Raw genomic sequence first — 17,595 nt, 5'->3', positions numbered from 1 at the left:
TTGCTCAAAATGAAAAAGTATAGGGACTAATTGTAAAATTTAATCTAAAATTTTCGTTTGAAATAATGATTTAACGTGCGACGTTAGCTTACCGTTACACCATTAACAGTAATTAACGGCTTAGTGACTAAAATGTTACAATATGATAACGTAAGTGACTAAAATGTAATATTTTAAACATAAGTGACTAAAATATAACCCGAGTTAAACAAAAGTAACTATTTTGACAGTTTACCCAATATTTAAATCCAAGTCAACTTTCTCCCTTGGAAAAAGCTGATATGCAGTCTTTTGCACACGGAGAAGGTTAAATTATGCTATTAGTCCATATATTATTTATATGTTATAAATTTAGTCATTATAGTCTAACTTAGTCAATTTTAAACTTTGTAATTTTCAAATAGGTCAATTTCAATTCCTATTCTTTAAAAGTTTTGAAAATTTAGTTCTGAACCCCCAAAAAAAAAGTTAAATTTGTTAAGTTGAATTCTACTATTAATCTCACAAGTTGAGAATTTAGTTCATATTTTCCAATTTAATCATTTTTAGTCCCGATAACTTTTTTTTTTTAAATTTCAATATTGACTCGGATAAGAGTTATAAATTCCATTAACTAAATTAATGTGACTTTTGTAATAAGTATTATTTGAAAATAATAAGTTAATATGACATTACATAATTGACGATATGTTTGCCGTATAAGATGTTGGAAATAATAGAATTTAATTTTATAAATTTAACAGCTACCATTTGGTTAGGACTAAAATTTTAAATTTTTTTTATAATTGTAGGGACTACAAATGATCGAATTAAAGTATATGGGCTAAATCTGTAATCAACACATAGTAAAGGGACTAATAGCAGAATTTGATCTCAAGTTAATGGCTTCAAAAGTGAGCATTACATAACATCTCTTCTTAGGTAAAAAGACCTCTCTAGTCCATATCAATTTCGAAATTGAGCAAATTAATCCCTCTCAAAAAAATTGAAGTAATTTAATCATTGTCAAATTCCAAAGTGAGCAACTAGGAACAATTAGTCATAACATTAATATTTTCCATCAATTGTACATAATTTTGATTGGTATAATAATAAATTTTAACCTTCAATGTTTATATATTTCGCCATTTTGGCCTTAATTCTTAAAAATTCAAGAAATTCAACCTCAAAATTTATACATTTACAAAAAGATTATGGGATAAATTTGTTAATTAGGACCAAATTGAAAAATGTGTAAATTTTGAGGGCTAAATGTGTTATTATACCGATAAAAATCATGTACAATTGATGGAATACATTAAATTCATGATTAATTGTCCTTATTTTCTCACTTTCTAAGTTTATAGGGATTAAATTGCTCTGATTTTTTTTGAAAGGGACCAATTTGCTTAATTTAAAAATTGAAAGGGAATGGAGAGGTGTTTTTACCCTCTTCTTATTTCAGTACTTCAATAACGGTACGAGTCAAATCATGAAACTCCAAATTTTCTCAACTAATCCAACGCACTGTCAGTTTTCTCGTAAAGCGTTATCCAGCTGTATCACCGTTAAACCAGCAGTTAACTTAACACTTATTATCTGTATTACTTAACCGGCTTCTATCAGTTACCGTAACGGCGCAACCCCTCCCCTTTAAAAACTCCTCGACGACTCTACCCCTTTATCACATCTCGAAAAAACCCAAGCCTTCAACGGTTCAACCACCGGACCGGCCTTGTTCTCCGTTTATCTCCGACCGTCCAGCCGCTACAATCTCCGATGTGAGTTCAACTTTGTTGCTATTAAGCCAATGGATCGAGATGTTGACCGAGTCAAAGGACCGTGGAGTCCCGAGGAGGACGAATTGTTGCGGAAGCTGGTGCATCGGCACGGCGCTCGGAACTGGTCGTTGGTATCGAGGTCGATCCCCGGTCGGTCGGGGAAATCATGCCGGTTACGGTGGTGCAACCAGCTATCGCCGGAAGTCGAGCACCGCCCTTTCACGTCGGAAGAAGACGGGGTCATCGTGAAAGCCCACGCCAAGTACGGCAACAAGTGGGCTACCATCGCTAGGCTCCTCAATGGCCGTACGGACAACGCGGTCAAGAACCATTGGAATTCGACGTTGAAGAGGAAGCTCTCGGAGGCGGAAGACGGCGATTCGGTTCAAGAATCGGAGAAAAGATCGGTGAAATCCCCAAGAAGGGAGAGTCCTTCGGGTTCTGAAGTCAGCGATTTGGGATTGAGCGTCGCGAAGTCGAATCAGCACTCCGCTGACGTCGTTTCGACTGAGCTTACTCTTGGACGTTCATGGAACGAATCGTTCGAGTTCAATAACAGTAGCTCATCGGAGAAGAAGAATGAACAACCATTGGAGGAAAAGCAAGTGGCCGGGAAAAATATGACGACGGTGGCGCTTGCACTAGCGGCAACGGCGGCGCTTACACCAGCGGCGATGCAAGAGATGATCAGAAAAGAAGTGAGGGATTACATGGCAGAGTTTGATTGTAACAGTGAAAACCTGAGGGATTTGTGGGGTAGAGAGGATTGAATGAAGGACTAAACTGAAATAACTTATTCATTAAAAATTTTGGGTTAATTCTCTGGAAGTCCTTGAACTATGATTTATATTCTAAACTGATTCCAACTTCAAAACATTCTAATTAAACCAGAAATTGCGTTTGCATGTGGAAAATAACCTGTAATAAATAATGAAAATAATGTTTGAAACTAATATTTACGAAATTAAAAATTAATTTAATTCGTGAGTAAAAAGAAATTTAAATAGAAAAATATATATCATCTTAAGAATATCAAATGCACTTCAATTGTTTATCATGTTATTGTCATTTTTCTTAAGTTGGTATCGAGTTAACTTGTGACATCAACTCAATTAACGATGTTATCAATACTATAATTCTTTCTATTTATTTAAAATACAGACGTTAGTTTAAAAGTAACATATAATAAATAATGAAACATATTATTTGAAACTAATTAATAATAACACATGAAATATGTACAACATTAAAATAAAAAACTGATTAAATCGTGAGTAAAATGAAATTTAAAAACAAAAATGCGCAACAATTGTTTATCACGGTGTTGTCATTAGAGTTGTCTATGGGTCGGGCCACCTGACCAGGCTCGAAGGTTTGCTCGAAAATTGGAAGGATTTGGACAAAAATACAGGTCTAGAATATGGGCTTGGACAAAAAATGGGGCCTGTTTTCTAAACGGATCGGGCCTTGAGTAAGCTTTTTTGGCCCTGACTTGGCTCCACCCGAATACCTAAATAAAGTATTGGTACCTTTCACAAAAGCATCATTACCCTGCCTGGTATCGATACCGTTTTAAGGTTCAATGTTTTGAAAATTAAAGAAAAATTGTCTGAGTATCAATACCCTCTCCAACGTATTGACACCTCATAGCAAGTATCGATACATTCCCTATTGTATCGATAACATGGGCTTTAATATGTGCCGGGTCGATCCAAGCCTGGGTTTAGCATACATAATCTGGATTGAGCTTGGGCAAAAATCTAGGCCAATTTTTTGGGTCGGGTCGTGCCCAGGCCTATCAATCGGACCTAAAATTTTGTTAGGGCTCAGCTCATCCCATGGACAACTCTAGTTGTCATCAATCTCAAATAAGTGTCAAGTTAATTTGTGACACCAACACATCATTATCAATATAATTGATGGTCGTAATGTTAATGTTTTATTAAATGATGACCAGCCCAGGTTAAAATCCCATCACATGTAATTTTTTTATTAGCTTGTTTTTAAATAAAAAAAATTAAAAGACCATCGGATAATATAATTTGTTTTAATTACGAATGGACATTTTTATAATTTCCCCTAACTCAATTAGGGGATTTAAATAATAGTATAAATTCTCAAATTATTAAAGTATCATATCAATCTAGCCTAACCATTAACATGTTAAATGTTAACTCAAATTTGATGTAGTGTATATTTAAAACAGATGAATGATATTATTAAAAAGAAAAATTCCCGATTGTTAATATGATTATAATTTGATGTGTGTATTTAAAATAAGTTTTACGTGATATTCAAACTCACATTTAATGTTTAAGAATCTATTAATATAATTAACATTTTATTGAAGGTATATATAAAAAATATATAAAAGTCAAGAGGAAAATATAAAATCTAATTATTGGATTGAGAGAATTTTTTTATATTTATAATCAGTTAATTAACTTATTAACTGAGAGTAATTAACAGTATTTACATGTAATATACCCCCTAATATAGAGCTTCATGGACATTAAGAAGACCCATTTTTGCTTATGAATTTATACAAGGCAAGTGGATAGAGGGATTTGGTGAAAATATCCACTTCTATATGCTTAATATATATATATATATACTATTGTCTTGAGGCTTGTTTCAACATTTATGTAATCCATACGTTATTTCTTGTTGATTAGAATTGCAGCTTCATGTATACCTCCTCATGAAGAATGCCATTGATGTCAGTTATTCACATTTACAAGAGTCATCCAAGTCTAGAATATTGTCATTTTAGCAATTGGAGAAAAAATGGCTATACCTCTCAAGCTGTGTAAACCCTTTCATAACTAATCGAGTCTTATATTTGTTAATATTCTCATCTACCTTGTGTTTTATCTTGCAGGTGGGAGGAATTTTCAAAGTGTCATCTATCGGGCAGTTAATCTGTTGCGGGGTTATCCTTAGCCTTCGTGGAGAGTCTTGTATGGTTCACGAAGATTTGAATTACAAGACTCGGGAGAAATATTATTATAGGGGTGTGAATAATAATTGAACTACTTGAACATAGGACGACTTGAATCACTCTACCCAAGTGGTACTATGGTTCTAGATAAAGGCCATTTAAGCCTTAGGTTGATAGACAATGAAAAGTAAAAATACATATATAAAAATAATTTAGGAGCTCTAGTACCGTACGCATTTATAATCAATTAACTAATTTGTTAACGTATAATGGATTTACTTAATGGCTTATTATTAATATAATTTAGTAAAACTAGGTTAAATTTTGTTATTAATTTTTGCTCTTTATGAAAGTTTTATATACTTTTCAAATTTTGAATTTTTTATCATGATATAGACAACAAGAAATAAATTTGTTTCCATATGTTTCAATAGATCATTCCAAATCCTTATATTTTTAGCATATCAAATTTTCAAAAATAACAAAACTTAATGAGTTTAACGGAACTGGAATTTAAAATTTTAAAAAGTAGAAAAAATTCTGAACTTTAGCAGAATACAGAGACTAATAGCTACAAATTTAAGCATACATGAGATGGATCAGTCAAACCTTGTCGCGGTGGCTGGCCGCACGTTGCCACACAAGATACTGTTAATCCCCTTCCCATTCGTTCTTTCAACCTGAATCCTCGGAATCGTTTAGTTAACTTGGATAATTGTATCATACAATGACCTTGGCTCCAACTCAACTCGAACTCAACTCAAAAATTACCGAATCACATTCGGTTAAACACCTCAACTAAAACTTCAACCAAACTTCGAATCAAGTTTAAGCTTCATAAAACCGTGATTACATCCCTACTTGTTTCGTCTTAAAAGGTTCTTTTGAATCAGTAAATTACAAAATACAGACAACAAAAGGGGTTTTTTTTTTAAACGTTTGGTTAAAATTTTGTCCAAGGAGACGAATCTAAAATTGTAAAATTCATCGCCTTCCATGTTGCATTCGATATAACGATTTTTGAATCTCTTATCATGATTTTGAAACTACATCAACAGCCTGAATTCCAGGACACCATTTTATCATTTCTCCATTTCTTTTTCACTTCTTCTTTCGACGATCTGATGGGGTAATATCATTACCTGCAACTTTTTTGGGTGATTCTCCAGAAACATTATTTGAATTGTTGAAGAACCAGCGAGCATTTTCGAACCATTTGCTAACCTGCACACAAGTCTTTCGATATAAGAAGCCCGAAAACAGAAAACCAGAAGAACAAACAAAACCATGTTGATGAGCTAAAAACCTGTCGGAACGTAATTCCAAGCTCTTTAGCCAAACTCTCTTTCATGGCTCGATCAGGGTACTGATTTTGCTTGAAGGATTTTTGAAGTCCCTGCAAAACAAGATCTCCATGAAATTAATAAATAATAATCAAATTAATCTCTACTGTTTCACAATCAGAAGCTTGATTATACTCAAGTTTTTTGTCTTGTTCGTGATTTTATAGAACTCTTACAAGAACCCCATATTTACCTGCGTTACAGCTTCTCCTAGTCTTTTATATGTCGATGAACCAGCCTTTTTACCGCTCGAACCAGGTGTGGGAGTGGGTTCCGGTAATTTAGCAGGTGATTTAGGAGTGGCTTTGGGTAATTTAGCAGTACCCTTCTGATTTGACTTCTTCCGAGTGCGTCTTCTAGGTGTATGATCCTCTTCTGGGTTCTGCTTTAAACCATTGGCACTTCTCTTAGTTGTATGCCGCTCTCCTCGGTTCTGCTTTAAACCATTGGCGCTTCTCCTAGGTGCACGCTTCTCTCCTGGGTTCTTTAAACCATTGGAAACCGAGACACTACCAGTTGGAGAAGCATTTCCATTTGCTGATGTTGTAGCCACTTCAGCATTACGTTTCTTCTTTTTTCTTGGTGCTGTGCCATCGTTCCAATCTTCGTCATCACTGGAACTAGAAGGAACATTGCCATATGTCTCCTGTATGTACACAAAGAAAGACGAGCAAATCACAAAGGAAATGACCAAGACATTAGATGATTGAACAGATGAAAGGACACCGAAAATAAGCAACTTAGGACCGACTCCATCAAGCACAAAGTCAGATGAACTATGACAACAATGGATCTTCACCAGTTTCCTAAATGCGGGAAAAAAAAAGGAGCTGATTTAATGACGGGAGAGAATCATGTCTGTAAAATGGCACTCACATCATATAGCCTTTTGTAGTCCAACCTTGGAATGCTTCGTTTCTCAGAAACAGTAGCATCATCTTCTCCGGAAGCTGGTTCCATTGTTGTTAACACCTCACTGTTCAAGGACTTCTTTCCACCGAGTTTAGGTTTTTTACTCTTGGATTTTCTGGAAGAACCATTAGACATGTGACCTTTTTGAGAAGAAATATCATCTACTAACATAGCACCAAGATCATCAGAATCAGAGGAAAAATCTGAACTTAAACTTTCTGACTTAGCCACATTGTCATGATCCTGATCCGGACCATCAGGGTTATAATCATCATCCTCAGAATCGTCAGATGGAAGCCCCAAATAAGGATCAACTTTAGCTGGCACTTCCACTTCATCAGATGTTGAAGTGAAATCAGATTCATCAGAACTTGACTCATCTTCCTGATCCTTTTCGTCATTTTCTGAAATATCAGGATTATAATCATTATCATCAGAATCATCTGAAGGTAATCCATAGTTAGGATCCTGATTTTGTCCGCCTGCAGCTAGAGCTGCCTCTGGAAAGACTTTCTGTTGATAGAAAGGAGCTTGATCAGGAATAAAATAAAGTTCAATGTACTAACTAATGAAAAGAAAAACCATTATTGACCTCCCAACTGTCTTCAAGAGAAAAATTTGTTCCTTGAGATTCATTAACTAATTCGATACAATCAAATTTGCAATCACATCCGGGGCATAGCCAACCCTCATCATCTGGAGGAACTGTAACACGGGAGAAGAGGCGCAAAAGAAAAGTATTATCAAGATTAAAACAATTCAAAACCCAATATATCAAATTAGTACCATCAAGCAGGTAATGGAAGAGTATTACTGTCTTCTTTTAGCAAAGGCGGTTGCAAGCAATATTGATGGAATCCTCGGTCACAAGCGCCATCACAAAGTATGATATCATTGTTGGCAGGAATGTCTTTGGACCCACATATTGCGCAGAATATCTGCAATTAAAGGATTTTATGTCTAAGCATTTCCATTTCCAAGACTTAAATTATTATAATTAATGAGAAAATAGCAACTAAGAATATATGAACAATGCTTATAATTATGCTTTTCCTACATCCTCACTGTCAATTTCTCCTTCAGAATCAAATAAAGATTCTGCAAGCCTTCCTTCGGTACACAATGACTCAATACGTTGAAATAAATCTCTAATTTTCAATTTACGTCGAAGAATTTCAGATGCAGCACGTTGAAGCTCCTTCTCTGGCTTTAACTTTTCTAGGCTGCAGGTTACACAAACATTCCAAAGCAACAAACAGACATTAGCTATCGACGGTAGTATGCAGGTAATATCAGACAGTGAATATTACAAGGCATTGTTAGATGCTTAAACATTTTGTGACATTGTAATGATAATTAGCTCATAAACAACATTGTAGCAAAGAGATACAACATAAAACGGTATAACAAACACACCTTAGTCCCTTCCAGCCTTCCGCAGAATATGCAGCAATCAGACATCGCTCATAGCTTATTCGATTCAATAAATACCTAAGATGCTTCCTGATTCTTAAATATTCATCAGAAACTTCTTTTTTTTCTTCCTTCTTCTCCCTCTTCCTCTTCTTCCTTTTTTGCTGCTTGCTAGGACCAACATTGGTCAAATTATTGCTCGACTCAGTAGCAGTAGATTTCTTGCTTGACTCAGTAGCAGTAGATTTCTTGCTTGACTCAGTAGCAGTAGATTTCTTGCTTGACTCGGTAGCAGTAGGTTTCTTGCTCGACTCGGTAGCAGTAGATTTCTTGCTCGACTCAGTAGCAGTAGGTTTCTTGCTCGACTCAGTAGCAGTAGATTTCTTGCTCGAATCAGTAACAGTAGATTTCTTGCTCGACTCAGTAGCAGTAGATTTCTTGCTGAACTCAGTAGCAGTAGATTTCTTGCTCAACTCAGTAGCTTTAGATTTCTCTTGTGATTTTGAGCGCAAAACCCTGTCACTGCTTCTCAAAGATCTTAGATTTTTTTTCTGTACTTGTTTGGAAGTTTTTCCACCCTTGCGTTGGCCAGAATTCTTGACCAAATTTTTAGGCGTTGTTTCATGCTGTTCCAGGCCAGAATCTTTGGACATGTCTTCACAATGGCGATCCGGTTGTTGAATGGTAGGATTTGTTGAAGCAAGTTCTTGAGGCAATCCTAAAGGGTTTGCATCTTTAGAAGGTAATTGTAAATGCTTGCCACCATTACTCATGATTATATCTTTGGGATTCAATTCCACGGCTTCATTAGAAACACCAGTAGATAAACTATTTCCTATACCATTGGGTAAACTTTGAGAATCAAGCTGTTGTTGCTGCTCTGGCAATTCACCAGAGCTAACTGTTGGCTCTGCACTACAAAGTTGGGGAGATGAAATCTGATCAGCCTGGATGTTCTTGCTTGAATCTTCGGGTAATAACCGTAAACTTTCACTAATAGTATTCTTGGACAAATCATTACAAAGTGGTTGGGAATGTTCAGCAGTCTCTTCTGATGTTTCTGTGTTCATAAATCCAGAACCATTTGCTTCAGTAAGTAAACATTCACTACGAAATTCATTGGCCAGTTCTGATGTACTTTCTTCAGGGTGAAAATGGGAATGGTTCCCATTTTCACTGTTTGCTTGAGATGAAGAACCGCCCGTATGTTCAACCTCGATCATATCAATTAGAAGGCTAAAAATGCCACATACCAACACCGATATTACCGCAATAAGTTGGGAATTTTTAATTTTAGCAAACAAATAAATTGACAACAAAAAGAACAAGTCTTACCAATCAAAATTTGTAAGAAAGTTTTATGTTGCTTTCGTGCCAGCAGCGGACGGTTCACAATATAATTCAGCTAACAAAAGTCTGCAAGATGGAAATATTACAGGGACCAACATCAACTAACCAACCAAATAAACAAAATACTAACTATGGACAGTCTAAGGTTACAGAAAACATAGACCACTAACAATGAATAAGATAAAAAAAAAACTATAAGATATTGCTTCATCAGAAACCCGACCAATGTCAGTTTTACCACTTGGTTACCTATAGGCTAATGACCGAAGTTTACCAGACACTAATAAATACAACTATTTATTTCTCCAAGCTAGCCCCTAAACCAAATGTGATGAACCCGACGCTATATTTTATACCTTTGAACATTATTTTATTAGCTTGACATGACAAATTCTTGACCAAAACGAAAGCAGAATAAGCTAGCAAAAACAGGCAGTAGAAACAAAAATTTACTTAAAAACAATCTAATAATTCAGCATTATGTATAAAACACCTAATGTAAAAAATATAAACTAAAATAAAAATTAATCAGATAAAACTCAGGGGCTAGAGGGAGACCAAGGCAGCTCCTAGCTAAGTGGTACAATATTAACTTCAGTCCTTTTCAATTATAAAGTACTCAATTTAAGCCCTTTTAAAACAAAATTTTCACCTTCCCCAAACTAGTAAAATTTTGTTTTAGCCCCCCAATACACATTTCAGAATATGCATTCTCAAACGTATAGCTCCTTAAATCACAACCATTGTCCTGCACTAAATATTACTTTGACTTCAAAAAAAAATATCTTTTCAGCACTTAAAAGAACAAATCTTTAACATCCAGGTAGCACATTCTAAATCAAATTCCTGGAGGTAAATTTCCATTCAGTTCCATCAAACAAAAAAAAATACCTCAAACAACTTAAAACAAATAAAAAAAAAACTCACACCAAGCACGAAACATACGTACATTAAAAAAGAAAACCCCAAACTCAGAACACAAAAAGTAAGTAACCCAAGCTAACATTATCAGCTCCGTAAAGGAAAAGATCAAAAACTTCCACCGTTCGGCATCTTTTCTTGATTTTTTTTTCTTAGCCTGTGTTTTCTTTTTCTCAGTAACCAAACAAGAAAGCAAATAAATACCCTAAAAGGAAAAGGATTAAAAAAAGGTGTTGTAGATGAACTGACCTTGAATCTCGCGCGTTGAGCGAAATATACAGAGAGAGAAAGAGAAAAGAGAGGGAGATTTTTTGCGCTGCGCGCGATGAGATTGAAGAAGGAAAAGAGGGAAACAAAAGAATATAGGCAAAAAAGAGGTGGGAGTAGAGTTGTCTGCCGGGCCGGTTCATGGAAAAAAATTAGGCCCTTGGGTCTAAAATTTTGCATAAATTCGATAACATAAAAATGTTAAAACTTAAATTTAATTTACTTGTATTAATTTTTTATATTTTTTATATAAAAATAAATTTAAAAAATATAATACATCAAATATATGAAAAATACTAAAATATGCGGGTATATAAGTCATGTTATACGGTTGAATAACTAGCCTTTAATTATCTAGTTCTAGATAATTTGTGCGCTTGGGAGTCCATGATGATTAAATAAACCAAAATTTTACTATGACTGCAATTTTAGAGAGTTGCAAAAGTGAAAGCCTATGGGGTCGCTTTTGTAATTGGATAACCAACACTGAAAACCGTCTTTACATCGGATGGTTTGGTGTTTTGATGATCCCTACATTATTGACCGCAACTTTTGTATTTATTATCGCCTTCATTACTGCTCCTCCAGTAGATATTGATGGTATTCGTGAACCTGTTTCTGAATCTCTACTTTACGGAAACAATATTATTTCTGGTGCCATTATTCCTACCTCTGCAGCTATTGGTTTGCACTTTTACCCGATCTGGGAAGCGGCATCTGTTGATGAATAGTATACAATGGTGTTCCTTATGAGTTAATTGTTTAACACTTCTTACTTGGTGTAGCTTGTTACATGGGTCGTGAGTAGGAACTTAGTTTTTAACTTATATAACAAGAAATACCTCTATATTAGTAGTAAAATTAATAATAAAATAACAGTTATATAATATTCAAACAATAACTATAAAATAATAGTAATATAATAACGAAATGATACTAAAATAATGAAAAACAGTAAAAAAAAGTTTCTTCTTCTTTTTTTGCAAAATCAAGTTGGGCCAGACCCGAGCAAAAAAAAGCTTACCGAAACCTAGCCCGTTTAGAAAACGAATCTTATTTTTTTTGTCCAAACCTATATTTTTGCCCAAATCCTCTCATTTTTCTAATGCTCCAACCCATGAACAAATCTAAATGAAAGTTAGAATAGGATGTTCTTTCTTATTTTTAATAATTAAATGGGCTTGGGCCTAAAATACATTCATTAGGTAGGGTCGAATCTGTATTTTAAATTTAATATTTTTTATAATAATAATGTTTGATAATTTATAATTTATCTATAATTTAACTATATTTATCCATATCTATATTTTATATCTATTTATTTATAATATATATAAAAATATGGATAGGAGATAAATTTTTAAATAGATGAAAATACTTATTTATTATTTATTATGGTACTGAATTAATGTTTAAAATAATAAATTTTTAGATAAAATCATAATTTCTATTCGTTTTAAATTACACTTATTAAATATTATTTATTGTATTGAACATGTTATAATATATTGAGCATGTTTTGTTATGGGTAATTCGGTATTTTTATATAGTTTTAAATTTATTCTCGATATGTTGTGTTCGGATCTCACCAATGAGGGTTAAACGTTAACCATGCTGACATGTTTCTTGCTATTAGAAATTAGTTCCAATCATGGCATCGGTTTAGAATAGTAGTACTTGTCTGTGATTTTACGTGTTTAATTTTTAATTAGTTGTTTTTTTTTATTTGTGTTTTTTAATTACTATAATTAGTGTAAAATAAGATATTTATTCAAAGTGTTAAATATAATTAAAATACACTAACTTATTTATCAATTCAAATATTATTTTTTTTTCAAGAAAAACTTCTAGTGGTCGATGGAGTTTTAGCGAACGACAGACACCGTTATTTGTCCATCACAACTTGTGAAGACAACAAATATACCAATAAAATAAATATGCAAACTGAAAAGAGAGAATACATATATGGTGAATGAGAAGAATAAAAAAGGAAATGGTTGATGAGAGAGGAAAAAGGCAGGCGATAACCAAGTCGGAGGCTGACACCGCCACTGAGCAAAACTCGATTTGGAAAATTTAAAAACTCATATTTTAAATTAAGTCGAACTTAAACAATTATGTATGATATTATTACTACTCAACCTACCTATAAAAGTCCCTAATTTATTTTTGGAAATTATAAACATATAATTCTAACATTATCAACAAAAAAATAGTTTTTTTATATTTAATGAAAAATATTTTTTTGGTATTGACTTTTATATATTTTTTACATTAATTTCATTATAAGTCTTTATCATCTCTGCTATTTTTTGATGCAATATCTAGAATTACCCATAGTCTTTCCTCAACCCTTAAATGGTAACAATGCCGATGTCAATCGAGCTAAGACTCAATCGACGTACAAATATATATATTAAACAATATAATTATAAGTTCTAATAGTTATATATACTCTTTTTTAAGATAATGTTTAGAATTACCCATAACCCACCTCCAACCCATAAATAGGAGTATAATGCCCATAGCCCTCTAGCACACTTGAACTCAAGTCCTCTTGTATTGTTAACAATGCTCATGCTGATTGAGTACCAATCAAGCTAACACTCAATCAGCATAAGAATATATTTGTAAGACAATATATTTATAGTTTATATAAAAAAAATGTACAATGATTAATTTTAGGGATTTACATGTAGGAAATTATTGAATCATGATAAGATTCCTTGTGAGTGTCAAACATATATTAATTAATATATTTATTTCTATGTTTCTTTGTTTGATTCAAACTCTTCTTCCTATCTATTTCGCTCTCATATAGCTTCTCTTTAAACCCCTTGTTTTTGGGGGTGTTCCCTCAGTTCTAACCACTTCAAACCCTAAAAGAAGTCATAATTTTCCTTTGTTTTTCTGAATTTTTTGTCATCATCCATGGAGCGTAACTCGTATACACAAGGTCTTCAAATTGCATTCATGGGGGATCCCACCGAGGAAAACCAAGAATTCCCCTTTGACGGTAGCTCTTCCACTGGTTTTTCAAACCCTAATTTCTCCCAAGGGTTACAAGGCCATCATGATGTTCGTGTCTTTGGATTTCAACAGTCTTCACTCGATGATCGTTTCAGTCAATTGAATTTAAACGACATTGAAAACCCCACGAGGATTGTTGGGTCGGATTTCGGTCCAGCACCAATTGGGTTGCTTCATGAGAATAGCTTCAATGGCCGCCATGTATTAAGGTCTCTTCCAAGTCAAAACATGGTCGTCGACCGATCACCAAATTATTCTCCCAGTACTTTTATCGAACACAACGTGTTCGACTTCGACACCAACACGCAACGAAGGACTCCGCCTTTCGAACGACCTTACAACCTGTGCGATCCGATGCGGTCCGTCAATGGCTTCGGATCTACTATGATGCGACCATCAATGCATGATCATCAACACCAACCTTTTTATTCCCCTCCTCCTCGACAGCTTCCTCGAGAGAATTCGAGTTATTATTATATTCCGCCGTTGAGGGAGCTGAAAGCTGGGGATATTTGCACGGTGGCGAAAGATCGAGACAGGTGCCTTGCCTTGCAGAAGAAGCTGGATAATGAAGTATTAACGCGTGGGGAAATCGATATGATTTTCATGGAAGTGAAAGATCACTTGCATGAACTGATGGTTCATCGGTTCGCCAATTATCTCATTCAGAAATTATTCAAAGCCATCAACAATGAACAAAGGACCCAGCTTCTTCTCTTACTCATTAGGAGCCATCAAAGGTTCTTTCAAGTTTGCACCAATCTCTACGGGTAAGAATATATATATATATTAGTTTTGGTTATAGAGTTTAGCATGCTTGGGGTCGAATGAGATCATATTTAGGTTTTGGCATAGTTGAAAGACTAAATCTTAATTCGAAATATTAACACTCATATATATCTCAATCCATTTAGGATAGAATCGAATCTTAAACATAAAACTTGAAATAAATTTAAAATTTTATACTTTCAATCCATTTAGGATAGAATCGAATCTTAAACATAAAACTTGAAATAAATTTAAAATTTTATACTTTTAAGGATAGATTTAAGTATCTTTAATGTTATGATCATGTGGATTTAATTTGCACTTAATCTAGTCTTAGTAATGTTTGATAGAAATATGATCAATGATTTTGATACCCATAGATATAAGATCTAACCCTAGTTATTACAAATTAAATTTTGTATGTTGGCACGAGGTATAAGATTTGATCCGATGTAATTTGCTTTTTCTTTGATTGTTGAAGGAGTCGGACAATTCAGAAATATTAACACTCATATCTCAATCCATTTAGGATAGAATCAAATCTTAAACATAAAACTTGAAATAAACTTAAAATTTTATACTTTTAAAGATAGATTTAAGTATATTCTATGTCATGATCAAGTGGATTTAATTTGCACTTAATCTAGTCTTGGTAATGTTGATAGAAATATGATCAATGATTTTGATACCCATAGATACTAGATTTAACCCTAGTTACTATAAATTAAATTTTGTATGTTGGCACGAGGTATACAATTTAATCCGATGTAATTTACTTTTCCTTTCATTGTTGAAGGAGTCGGACAATTCAAAAATTTATTGAGATAATCAACATCCAAGAACAAAGATGCATTCTTCTGTCAGCTTTGAAACCTATTGCTATTACCTTGGCAAAAGACAGCAATGGTCATCATATATTTGAACCATGCTTGAAAAAATTCTCGAGTGCAGAAACAATGGTACGTAATTGTTAATACATATTCATATCTAATACTTATTTAAAAAAGGGTTTTATTTGTATGGACAGCATCTTATGGATGGAATTATACAACATTGTGTGGACATTGCAATTAACAAAAGCGGCTGTTGTGCCTTGCAACAATGTTTGACCCATGCTAATGATGAAGTTAGTGAGCATTTCTTGGTTCGAATTGTGGCGAATGCCTTGTTCCTTTCCGAGGACAAATATGGGTTCGTTTTTGAATATCGAAATCTCAACCTTTTTTTATCTAACTGACCGTATCCTAACCCTATTCCTGTAATTGTGTTTTAGGAACTATGTTGTACAATTTGTGCTTCAGATGGGATTACCTTGGGTTACATCAATGATAATAGGGCAGCTTCAAGGGAGCTTTGTGAGCCTTTGTTTTAGCAAGTATGGCAGCAATGTGGTTGAGAAATGTATGAAAGAATCAGAGGAACAACTCTCTGCAAGGGTTATCATGGAGATTCTAAATGATCCAGATTATTTAAAGGTCTTTGGGCATGACTATGGCAACTTTGTTATTCAATCAGCTTTGTTGGCTTCCAAGGTATTGATCTTTTTAGTCCTCATTCTGTTTTTATTTTCATAAATTTATAAATATATAGGGTATAATTGCGTTAGAGCTAATATGGAGTCGAATTCTAAATTGGTCTTAAATTTCAAAACGGTTTACTCGAATTCTTGAACTACATTGTTGAAGCTAACAACTAGACAGCTGAAAAGAATTTATTGTAACAAAGACTTGATTGAAACAATACGTTAGAACATGTCGAACTCTAGTATCGTTAATACTCCTCTCTTGATAGTACTCTAGTGACTAGTTTATAATTTGCTCTATAATTTAGGGATGCATAATACAATTAATCCTCGTCTCTTTATAATTAGAGTCCATGCAAAAATCGAACTAACAATTGAATTGATTAGACCACCAACCATTCTAACAATGAAAATAAATGGAAAATTAATAATAAATGCGAATAGAGACAAACTTTCATTTTATAAATTACAACATCAAAATTAAATATTTATTTTCTTTCAGGATTTCCAATTTTTTAGTTATTTTTTTATAATCCTAATTTTTTTAATTGAAAACAGGGACATGCAAATTTAGGTATACACAATGCTATTCATTGTCTGATTCGAAAGCATTATTCATTTCTTCAAAGTTCTCCATTTGGGAGAAGGATTTTGAGTGCTGCATCAAAATGTCGCAGAAGTTGATATATATATATTTATAGTTATATTGCAAGGACATAAAAATTAAGTTTTCCTTGATATTTCCAGATAGAGCGGTGCTTAGAGCTCTTATTTAGAGTTTATAACGTTGTTGTTGATATAATTTTAGTTGTTTGTTGTTTTGTATTAATTAGATTTTTTAAAATATTAGTTTAAGGCAGAAAATATAATATGGTGTTTTTTTAGTTATTATTATATAACGTTGTTAAATTATTGGTTAATTTTTTTATCTATTTTATTATAGATTTTGATAATATCTATTTTTTTTACACAATATCTAGATTTTAGAACTAACCATGACTACTCATTAGCTCTTTAAATAGGAAGATACTGTGTTTCAAATTACTTGAATCCACGTTCTCGTACATTGACAACAATGGTTATGCCAATCAAGTTAAAACTCAATTACTTATTATTTAATTGTTTTGAAATAATATTTATTTGTTATTTTGCATAATGTTAATTTAGTTTCTATGAAATACATTTGTTGTCACATGTACTATCATAATACTACCATTGATAATTTGACAAAGAAACAAAATAAAAAATATAAATAAATCATTAATGACAAGTATTATAAACTTACCAATATTAAATATTTTATTTTGTTTTTTTTAATATTATCTATTAGAAATGATTTCCTAAATGAATCTCTCTTTTGGTAATATT

General features: G+C 33.3%; 4 protein-coding genes across 5 annotated transcripts; 3 read left to right on the top strand and 1 right to left on the bottom strand.

Annotated features, from left to right (window-relative positions):
• Window positions 1–1,636: 1,636 nt before the first annotated feature.
• Window positions 1,637–2,583, top strand: LOC107945143 (transcription factor MYB44; the record flags this gene model as incomplete). The annotated part of the gene is made up of 1 exon (XM_016879002.2): window positions 1,637–2,583. A coding segment is annotated over one exon (894 nt), but the record flags the coding sequence as incomplete, so codon positions are not given.
• A 2,917-nt stretch (window positions 2,584–5,500) lies between these two features.
• Window positions 5,501–11,048, bottom strand: LOC121215965 (homeobox protein HAT3.1). Of its 2 annotated transcripts, none has more exons than XM_041090945.1 (10): window positions 10,890–11,048; window positions 9,705–9,785; window positions 8,373–9,605; window positions 8,014–8,179; window positions 7,771–7,894; window positions 7,549–7,661; window positions 6,921–7,469; window positions 6,238–6,690; window positions 6,008–6,097; window positions 5,501–5,925 (listed from the first exon to the last, which is right to left on the bottom strand). In XM_041090945.1, exons 3-10 carry the CDS (start codon window positions 9,590–9,592, stop codon window positions 5,803–5,805), a joined length of 2,838 nt encoding a protein of 945 aa, XP_040946879.1. In that variant the 5' UTR covers window positions 9,593–9,605; window positions 9,705–9,785; window positions 10,890–11,048; the 3' UTR covers window positions 5,501–5,802. The 2 variants fall into 2 exon arrangements, with proteins under 2 accessions (XP_040946879.1, XP_040946878.1); XM_041090944.1 differs by lacking the exon at window positions 10,890–11,048 and adding an exon at window positions 10,669–10,807.
• A 263-nt stretch (window positions 11,049–11,311) lies between these two features.
• Window positions 11,312–11,638, top strand: LOC121215964 (photosystem II protein D1). Its single transcript, XM_041090943.1, has one exon. It carries the CDS (start codon window positions 11,324–11,326, stop codon window positions 11,636–11,638), a length of 315 nt encoding a protein of 104 aa, XP_040946877.1. The 5' UTR covers window positions 11,312–11,323.
• A 2,160-nt stretch (window positions 11,639–13,798) lies between these two features.
• LOC121215963 (pumilio homolog 12) lies at window positions 13,799–17,152 on the top strand. Its single transcript, XM_041090942.1, has 5 exons — window positions 13,799–14,707; window positions 15,502–15,664; window positions 15,733–15,896; window positions 15,979–16,237; window positions 16,786–17,152. The coding sequence occupies exons 1-5, from the start codon at window positions 13,839–13,841 to the stop codon at window positions 16,909–16,911; spliced, it is 1,581 nt and encodes a 526-aa protein (XP_040946876.1). The 5' UTR covers window positions 13,799–13,838; the 3' UTR covers window positions 16,912–17,152.
• The last annotated feature ends 443 nt before the right edge of the window (window positions 17,153–17,595 follow it).

Source organism: Gossypium hirsutum, chromosome D04 (genome assembly GCF_007990345.1).
Source record: "Gossypium hirsutum isolate 1008001.06 chromosome D04, Gossypium_hirsutum_v2.1, whole genome shotgun sequence".
NCBI classification, from domain to species: domain Eukaryota; kingdom Viridiplantae; phylum Streptophyta; class Magnoliopsida; order Malvales; family Malvaceae; genus Gossypium; species Gossypium hirsutum.
This window is presented reverse-complemented; position numbering and strand designations above follow the sequence as displayed.